General features: G+C 39.8%; 1 protein-coding gene across 1 annotated transcript; it reads left to right on the top strand.

The window, feature by feature from the left end:
• Positions 1-4,763: 4,763 nt before the first annotated feature.
• LOC112294120 (uncharacterized) lies at positions 4,764-8,940 on the top strand. The gene is made up of 8 exons (XM_024544311.3): positions 4,764-5,128; positions 5,239-5,464; positions 5,769-5,920; positions 6,266-6,555; positions 6,744-7,119; positions 7,463-7,685; positions 7,959-8,111; positions 8,470-8,940. Exons 1-8 carry the CDS (start codon positions 4,937-4,939, stop codon positions 8,517-8,519), a joined length of 1,662 nt encoding a protein of 553 aa, XP_024400079.1. The 5' UTR covers positions 4,764-4,936; the 3' UTR covers positions 8,520-8,940.
• The last annotated feature ends 1,155 nt before the right edge of the window (positions 8,941-10,095 follow it).

The raw sequence follows: 10,095 nt of genomic DNA on the forward strand, positions 1-10,095 counted from the left end.
TTTGATACTGCTCAAGACAAAAGAAAAGAAAGACTTGATAACAGAGAAGATACTAAGAACAATATCAGTTTAGAAGTCGGTAATCCGCAAACTTCTAATACACTTATGTCTTGTCAAGAGAAAGGGGTAATCCACTCTTACTCAAGAAAAACAAAGCTCTGATATTGTAAATGTACTCTTGTTAATCTGTCAAGGACAAGAACTCGATGAAAAAATAATCCAAACAAGTGAGCCTTCACTCAAAGAAAGGTAACAAAATATAAATAAATAAGTATATATATTGAAAGAGAGAAACTAGAATGGCTATAGCCAAAAGACAAGAAAACTAGAGACCCTTGAAACTAGACTAGAAGCAAGAAAGGAGTTGATAAGAGTGAAGAAGCCTTCACTCTTGTCTCTATATATACTATCTAACTAGGGGCTACGTGGCGACGTTCTATAGGACCTCCAATATGTGTTGACTTTGTAGGACACATGCTTTGACTTACAAGGCAAGTTTTTCTATGTGCGAGCCACATAGTTAGCTTGATCTTTAAGCTAACAATATATGTGGCACATGGCCAACTTGTTGACGACGTTTCTAATCCAAAAAGTCAATTAAAGACACCTATGAAGTCAAAGCAGCATCTAAAAAGCTTCTAAGAAGCTTGCATATTAAATACTATAGAATTAACTTACTTTTATTTAGTTTTACTTACTTCTACCTATCTATATGTAATTGTTAGCTTACATGATTATGGCCGTGACACTAAGACATGTGACACGTGGCTAACTTATTGACCAAGTTTCTAACCTAAAAGTCAACAATAAACTCGTGTTAAGTCAAAAACATGTCAATGAAGTTTCTAGAAAGCTTCTCTAGAAGATATTATGAAACTAACCTACTTTTACCTACTTCTACTTACTTATATAAGTAATTATTGAAGTAAAGATGTGTGTCTGTGACAGCAAGTTGATTTGTAAATGCCTTCACCTTGTTGATGTGTGCTATGAGGTCTTCACCTTCTTCCATCTTGCAAGTGAAGAACTTCCTCCTTATGTAGATGATATTGGATAAGTTCTTGCTCTCATAAATGTTGCAAAGAGTCTTCCATACTTCCGCTAGTCTTTTGCAAGAGATAATGTGGGAGAAGTTGGCTTCATCCATATTGGTTGCAATCAATCCAAAAGCCTTCTTTTCACATCGTGTGTACTCTTTCTTCTCCTTCATATCAGCACCCATGCTTGGAGGCTCTTCACTTTCATCTACAATATCCCAAAGATCCAAAGAAGCCAACAAAAGCTCTATTTTGACCTTCCAATGGTAGAAATTTTTACCTCTGAATTTTTCAATTGCTCTCTAACCTTCTTCCTCACTTGAAGCCATTTCTAAGGAAGAGATGTATCAAAAAATATTAAAAAAAAGAGTCCTAATGCTCTCAAAATCAGGAAGAAGATGTTGCTGCCTTAGAATCCTAGAATCCCTCTTTATGATCAAACTAGTGTTTTTACTCACAAAACACTCTCAACTTAGCTTCTAAGACTTTTCATAAGTCTTATGACCTTTCTAATCATCTCAGATCTGGTTTGCCACTCTCACATCACTCTAATGCTCATAAATTTCCTCTATACACTATAAGAGGCCTTTTAAGCACTTTAAGACTCTTTTAGGATTTGAAACTACAAAGTAGGTTCACCAAAGATCTAATTCAGTAAGAAAACACAATACTAGCGTTGTATGACCTTACTTTGATGTGAAAACATATACCATCACCAAAAATGCACTTATCCAAAAGTTGGAGCAAAACCAGATCTAGATCTAGATCTGAATCTGAATGTTAGGTTCTTCTAAACCCTAACATCAGTAACAACAACTTGATCTACTCCACAAATCAACAAAGACTTTAAACAACTTCAAAACACTCAAGCAAATGTGAGTGGGTCCATAACCTATTGAAGAAAAGAAGCTTAGAAACTACAAACACATAGCATTAGCAAGGTTTGCTTACAAATATAAGTGTGGAGTAAGATGACTCTTACTTCCAACACTCTTTACTTATAGGTGGATCGTTCATCTAATATAGATGAAATTCATTTACATCCAACTAAACCCTAGCCACCACCATGGTAACTTCTTTTTACCGCTTTGTTGCCTATTCACTATTAGCAACTTACTATGATTAATCTTTAGCTACTAGTAACTAAGCAAGGGCTTGCTGATCTTTAACAATAGAAGTTAGACATGTGGCGCACATCTAAGCAACTTGCTCTACAAATTAGACATGTGTCTTACAAGTTGAACGCGTATTGGAGGTCCAATAGCATATCGCCACATAGCTCTTAATTAGATAATATATATAAAGGCAAGAGTGAAGCCCTCTTTACTCTTGTCAACTCTTTTCTTGTTTCCAGTCTAGTTTCAAGAGTCTTCATGTTTTCTAGTCTTTGGCAATAGCCATTCCAATTTTTTTTAATATATATACTTGTTTATTTATGTTTTGTTACCTTTCTTTGAGAGAAGGGTCACTTGTTTGAATTACTTTTCATTGAGTTCTTGTCCTTGATAAATAGCATCATAAGTGTAAAATGAATACTTATAAGATGTCATATGCTTAGAACACCCTGAATCCACAATCCATCTTGACATGGCAGCTATAGAGGTCCCATTTGTTGTCGTGAATGCATAATCTTGTCCTCCAAACTCATCTTGAATACTATTTACATTCTACTTCTCCATCTTTTTGCCTTTGTAGTAATTTCGAGCAAAATGGCCTACTTTGCTACAAATAAAGCAAGATTTGACATTACCTTGTTGATTTAAATAGTTGCTTTTGCCTTGACCTAAGTAGAGTGCTGAATCTTCACTTTGGGGCTCATTTTTTTTTCTTCTTGGTTACTTCATGGATAAGTCTTATTGTCACATAGTCCATTGTAAGTTCTTTTAGCTTAATGGACTTCAATACCACAATAAGGTAGTTGTAGGAATTGGGAAGGCTCATCAGTAAGGTCATGACAATATCACTTTCTTCTAAAGACTTGTCAATAATTGCTAGTTAGTTTGCAAGAGCCTTTACCTTATTGACATGAACCATGAGGTCTTTACCTTCTTTCGTCTTGTAAGTGAAGAACTTCATCCTTGTATAGATGATATTGGATAAGCTCTTGCTCTTATAGATGTTACAAAGAGTCTTCCATGCTTCCTCTAGTCCTTTGCAAGAGATAATGTGGGAGAAGTTGGCTTCATCCACATTGGTTGCAATCAATCTAAAAGCCTTCTTTTTACAATGTATGAACTCCTTCTCTTTTATATCAGCATCTATGCATGGAGTCTCTTCACTTTCATCTACAATATCCCAAAGATCCAAAGACGACAATAAAAGCTCCATTTTGACCTTCCAATAGTAGAAATTCTCACCTCTGAACTTCTCAATTACTTTCAATCATTCACCGTCACTTAAAGCCATGTCTAAGGGAGAGATGTTCTAAAAAGGATTGAAAGAAGAAGTCCTAATGCTCTCAAAATCAACAAGGAAGTATTGCTGCCTTAGAATCTCAAAATCCCTCTTTGTGAACAAATTTGTGTTCTTCTTCTAAAAAACACTCTCAAACTCACTTCTAAGACTTTTTACAAGTCTAATGACATATCTAAATGTCTAAAATTAGATTTTCCACTCAAATATCACTCTAATGCTTACAAAATACTTTTATGCACAATAAGAGGCGTTTTAAGCACATTCAACATCTATAAGACATGAAACTACAAAGTTAGACCACCAAAGATCTATTTCAACAAGAAAACATAATGCAAGTATTGTATAACTTTGCTTTAAGGTGAAAAACCAAATACCAACACCAAAAATGCTCTCAATCATAAATAAGCATAAATCAAGACCTCAACCTAGATCTGAGTCTGAAAGTTAGGTACTTCTAAATCCTAACATCAGCAACAACAAATTGATCTACTCTACATATCAACAACCATTTCAAAGAACTTCAAAACACTCAAGCAAATGTGAGTGAGTCCATAACCTATTGAAGAAAAGAAGTCTAAAAGCTACAAACACTTAGCATCGACAAGGTTTGTACACAAAGAGAAGTGTGGAATAAGATAACTCTTATTTCCAACACCCTTTACTTATAAGTGGTGGTTGTTAACCAATGAAGCAACTTCCATCCTTTTGATATTACATCCATATCTTACTTCATTCCACTCAACTTTAGATTCTTCTTTACTTAGCTGCCACCTACAAACCCTAGTCCCTACTATAATAACTTCTTTTATCTCTTTGCTACATTTTGACTATTAGCGACATACTATGCTTAATCTCAATGTGGTGGTAACTAAGCAAGAACATGTTGATCTTCAACAAAAACTTTCTACATTATGCTTTAGATATTATATTGCAATCCCCATGCAAAAATGAGTTAAGACACATATAAGTATGAAATGGGGGTTTGTTATTTTGATTTTGCATATTTGTGAACAAGATTGTGGGGGACACATGCTGTATCATCGACCTCAACCTCCTGTCCCTTGAGGAATCCAGGGTCAGGAGAGATGGGTCGATGATATTCGTTGAAAGTAACCGTGACCCCACAGACTCAACGAGACGGAGAAAACAACGAGACGGAGAAAACAACGAGACGGAGAAAAATAGAAAATGTCAGCCCTCGGTCTTCACGTCCAGCCATCTATCTCCCAGTTTGCACCCAACTGACGGCCTCACAAAAAGCCTTTGGTCGCACTGGTGTTGGAATCGAGTCATTGATCGTCTTTCCGGTCGGCTTGAAAGCTAATCCCTGTGATTGCTAGTGGATCCGAGAGTTTTGCTGAGCGATTCCTAAGTGGGCTGCGATGTTGCTAGCTATTGTACATAGAGAGTAGATTTAACTTAATTAATTTATTTTTGTTTGGTATACGAGGTTTTGCTTTTTGTAAGGTCTTGTTTAGAATGAGATGAGGAATGGTAGAGGGAAGTGTGCGAGTAGGGAGCAGAGTGCGCGTTCGTCGCGGCCGCCAAGGCTTCGGTCCATGAGGCGCGAGAAACTCGTGCAGGCGTCCACAAGTTCAGTTGGGTTGAAGCCAAGTTCTAGCAAGGAGAAGGCCATCGAGTTCGACCCTGCCACTCTGGTGCCTGTGATTGGCAAGGTTCGTTTCCGTCTCACACTGTTGCACTCTTCTAGCCCACAATTAGTTGGCTTGGCTCGCTTGGAATGATTTATCCTAGTAACATTAGTTTCTTGACCTCGCTTTTACAGAAAGACCCTACTCAAGTTGCGAAATTCAACGATGATGGCGACAACCGGATCGATACAAACATTACCTTTGATGTGGACAATGCTGCGAACGAGTCGGGAAAGGGGCTCCAAGACGACGAGATCCAAAGACGTGATATGAAGGTCGCAGATACGTTTCTTCTCGAGGACAGGAGCATACCTGTTAACAATCGAACAGCTGATCCGGGACAAATTCCCGTCATTCCGGGTAAAACTGAGGACGATGCATATGGTGGTGTTTTGCTTGCTGAATTGTTTATTTTGTGACTTTTAAAATAGGATTAAATTGCATTGAATCACGCACATGTCCTTGCGGTATGATCTTGGTGCGTTGGATCTTGTATTATGATATCGATTATTTCCCATGTGTGTGTATTCCTGTTGAAAATGTATCAGTTTCGAGATTTCTTCTGATTTAGCATCTTTGACGCGGGTTGTTTAGAATTGGCCGTTTCAGCTCCAGTTTGATGCGGTGATTACACATCAACTGATTACGCATTCTCTGGATATAGGTTTTTCAGTGGAAACCGCACTGGAGAGGTCGGCGAGTCTCACGGATAGCGAGAATCAGGGTTCTTTGACAGCGCCGCTAGCCACCAGTGAGACCGAGGGAGCGACATCCCACAATTCCAGAACCTCGGCTGACACGACGGCTTCTCCTCGGGTATGATACAGGCCTAAAAGCAAGTGTTGGTTTCTAGCTGTGGCATGTCTCACGTTCTCTTGCTTCTCGAAGAAAAAGAAAGCAAGAGGAGTGACTTTCAAGAGAGATGTGTGAGTGGAGAGATATATGCGAGGGTTATACTAAGATTCATAGTAGTAGAAAGAATAAACTTCTCTGTAGGAGCAAAGTTACCTGGTAATAGAGCAACATGGTCAAGATGCACTAGGCTAACTTCTCTTGGATATCTTCTTCTCCGAGAACACTCCAACTTGCTTCACTGAATCAACAAGTTGGTTGTTTGATAGGATTATCAACCGTGGAAGGTGTGGTTTTCCAACTGCACAGGAGCACCCGGCGAAGAGGTTTTGGACGTTGTCTTCTTTCATGGCCTCCAAATTGGTCATGGAAGGAACGCGCGAGAAAAAAACATGGACTAATTCTGATGGAGCACTCTGGCCGAAGGATTGGCTACCACGTTTGCTTGAAGGAATTCTCAACGGGAGAAAGCTGCGAGTGGTGGGCATTGCATACAACGCACAAGCAAGTTCGTGGCGAACTGGTGATTATGGTGTGAGAGCCGATGGACATAAAGCTATTGCTCATGATTTGTTCCAGATTCTGGTCGTGTCTGAAAGGTAAGTATATTATTATTTTTGTCTAGCGGTGAATGTAGACCGTTACAGTAGTCTTTGGCTAGTTAGCTTATATGATTTGTTTTGCTGGGAACAACGATGATTAGAAATTACGTGTAGGTGAAGGTCCAGACTTCACATTCATCCTTACCAGGGTTGTTGATGGTGCCGTCTTGTTTAATTTTGTGCAGGTGTTCCTTGGGAAGAAATCCATTTGTATTAGTCAGCCATTCTTATGGTGGTATTGTCATAAAGAGCTTGGTGGCCTATTGCAATGACGTTTCCAATTTACCACATGTGAGAGAAGTGGGTTATCTCAAAATTGCAGCAATCGACGCCGCAGCTAAGTTTATGGAAGAGCTCCAGGCGTGTGTGTTCTATGGTGTGCCACATAGAGGATCAATTTTTGCCACAATCGCCAGTTGCTTTTTCATGTGCATGGGAAGGACTGTTTCCATTGACCTGAGGCCTGGCAGTCGGGAAATCTTGCAATTGAATATGGAGTATGAATTGGCTATTCGCAAGCGACATGTGATACAATACGCATTTATTGAAACCATTCCGGTGGTAAGTCGAGGGTCTACTTTTCTCTCGGTCTAATAGCTGGATATGTCCATCTCAACTTTCATGTCCGATTCATAGCCCTGTTCTAGGTTTCGAGAAGCCTTCTTCAACGTATGATTAATTCACTAATAGGTCAAACTCTTTCCAACACTGAAAAGAACTTATAATATGATCTTGTAGTACTTCACACGTACAAATTTATACATCTGCATTTCAATATTCCGATAACCTATGGAACATCAAGCATAAGATCTGTGTTTTGTACTTCAAATAGGATTTAGTTAGCATGGTAAAAGTTTTGAGTGTCTCATCTGTGGAATGTAGACTGACCAAATATGCTGTGCAGGTATGGAACTGCATGGTGGTAGATTCTTCCTCTGCACGAGGGTTCCTTGATGATTTTGAATGTGTGACTCTACCGGGCACCAGTCACAAGACTGTGTGCAAGCCTAGGACAATTCAGTCTGTAGGGATTGTAAAGTTTGTAGAGTTGATCGAGAAAGTTGCTACAGTCCTGGATAGTGCACCATTAGTGGTGCCTATCCCTACGAATGAAAATGCGTATTCAGGTACTGCCAACTAGCGTCACATGCTTGACAAGGCTGGCTCATGCTATGTGTTGGACGATATATCTTCAAGAACTCTAGTCGTAGGGGAGGGAGGTGTTTATTATGAATTTGTAGTAATAAGTGCAACTAGAGGGAGTCACACAACCCTCGAAACTTCACAATTACATCCTCAAGAGAGTTTAGGATTCTCATTGCTCAGCTCCATTTGATTTTCTGCTTTTCACATGTTGCAGTAACAGGAACTTATTCTGCTTGGTTTTGTGTTTGAAATAGGCTACTTTATTCACGGAGGTAGTGCGGCCCAAAACTGCAATGAAGAGACCCAAGGACGTGATATGAAGGTCGCAGATACGTTTCTTCTCGAGGACAGGAGCATACCTGTTAACAATCGAACAGCTGATCCGGGACAAATTCCCGTCATTCCGGGTAAAACTGAGGACGATGCATATGGTGGTGTTTTTCTTGCTGAATTGTTTATTTTGTGACTTTTAAAATAGGATTAAATTGCATTGAATCACGCACATGTCCTTGCGGTATGATCTTGGTGCGTTGGATCTTGTATTATGATATCGATTATTTCCCATGTGTATGTATTCCTGTTGAAAATGTATCTGTTTCGAGATTTCTTCTGATTTAGCATCTTTGACGCGGGTTGTTTAGAATTGGCCGTTCAAGCTCCAGCTTTCCTGTAGCATTTGTTGAATGTTGTGGGTGAAATACTTCAATGCTTTTGTTTCTTCATCGGATTTTTGTGCTCATGCATGCTGATTGGTTTGGCGTACAGCTCATGTGACCAATATGATCAGGGATAAGGCCCCCTGCCCCCACGCATAAGTGTGCGGCGGCGCAGTTCGGGTCCACGTTATACGTGGGGAACTTGGCGCGGAGTGTTGGCAAAGCGGACCTTGCCAAGGTTTGCCAAGGTTTGCATGTTGACGACGTGAAGAGAGTGAAGGTGATTTATGACCAGCAGAGCCGGAAGAGCCGAGGGTTTGCGTTCGTGACGATGGCCACCAACGACGACGCGCACGCTTTGATCAGTGCATTGGACGGCTTTGATATGAGAGGGAGGGCCTTGAAGGTGAACTTCGCGCACAGCCCAAGTGGTTGATGCCGCGGTTTAAAAGGCGAGAGGGGTGAGAGGGGGGGCAGGGGGGTTCTTTATTATTACTAGGTGGGAGCCCAAAACTGAGTTGATAATGTGGAGGTCAAACAATGTTGAAATCTATGAATGCATGACGTATTCGTTTCTGCAGTGATTGTGTGTTTTCTCTTGTTCATTTTGCAATAGTTTTTTCTTTTGTTGATATATAACAATACGTCTTTAAGTAGCATGTACTAGTAGTTTGTTGTAATTGAGTAAGTTATGCTATAGCTTCTTTAGTTAAAATTCTGCCGATGGAGTTATTGATGGTTGGATCAGCTCTGGTGAAATTTAGGGTTTTAATGAAGTTGAAGAATGACTGTCTTATGTTATTGAATGGGTGATATTTTAGATGAACGGTAGTGGCTGCGCTTCTGGCTCTTGCATTTGCATAAAATTCTTGGCTAGATTCTCATCGATGTACTTCCGCAATTCTGCCAACTTCGTCTGCGATAGGTTGTATATTGGACCAAAAGGTGGTTGCGCTCCTTCTTCCAAGTCTATGGTGCAATCATATGGTCGATGTTTCGGTAGTATATAGGCGTTCTTCTTTTGAAACACGTCTTCGAAATCTCTATATTGCTCTGGTATATTCGATGTTGAGATATTCTCGCCGCTAGTTGGAGCTGCATAAATGACAAATGGTACGCCTTCTTTGGACGATCTTAGGAACGCTCTCGCTCCAATAAACATGGATTTCTTCATGTAGGTTCTACCAACAAGTTTATTATTATTTTTTTCAGGAAATGTTATCCTTCGTAGCCTCCAATCAATCGACGGATTATGATCTTCTAACCAAGAAAGACCAAGGATAACAGGGCTTGATGGGGTTCTAATAATATTAAAAATAACGTGACTACTATGGTCCTTAAACACCACTTCTATAGGTTCTGATTCGTAGGTAACGTTGCCTAATAATAAGGGTCGTCCATCTATCACCTCTACGTGAACAGGTTTGGACTTCTGTACTAAACGAATCTTGTGGCGTTTAGCAAACTCTTCATCTAAAAAACAAGTAGATGCCCCCAAATCCAATAAAGCTAAAGTTTTTTGTTTTTGAGGGCCTAAAAACAAAGGAATTATAAAACAACGGGCAGGTTGGACAGAGAAGGAGGAACCTGATTGTTGTCGTGATATTAGATTGTCCAGTCGCACGGTTCCTACTGTGGCTGGGCGTCGTCGTTTTCTGAAATCATCGCACTTCTAGTCTTGACAGGGTACCAATTTTGCTTCTTTGGACAATTTCTAACCTTGTGACCTTCTTCT

This window comes from Physcomitrium patens, chromosome 17 (genome assembly GCF_059467195.1).
Source record: "Physcomitrium patens ecotype Gransden chromosome 17, ASM5946719v1, whole genome shotgun sequence".
Classification (NCBI taxonomy): Eukaryota; Viridiplantae; Streptophyta; class Bryopsida; order Funariales; family Funariaceae; genus Physcomitrium; species Physcomitrium patens.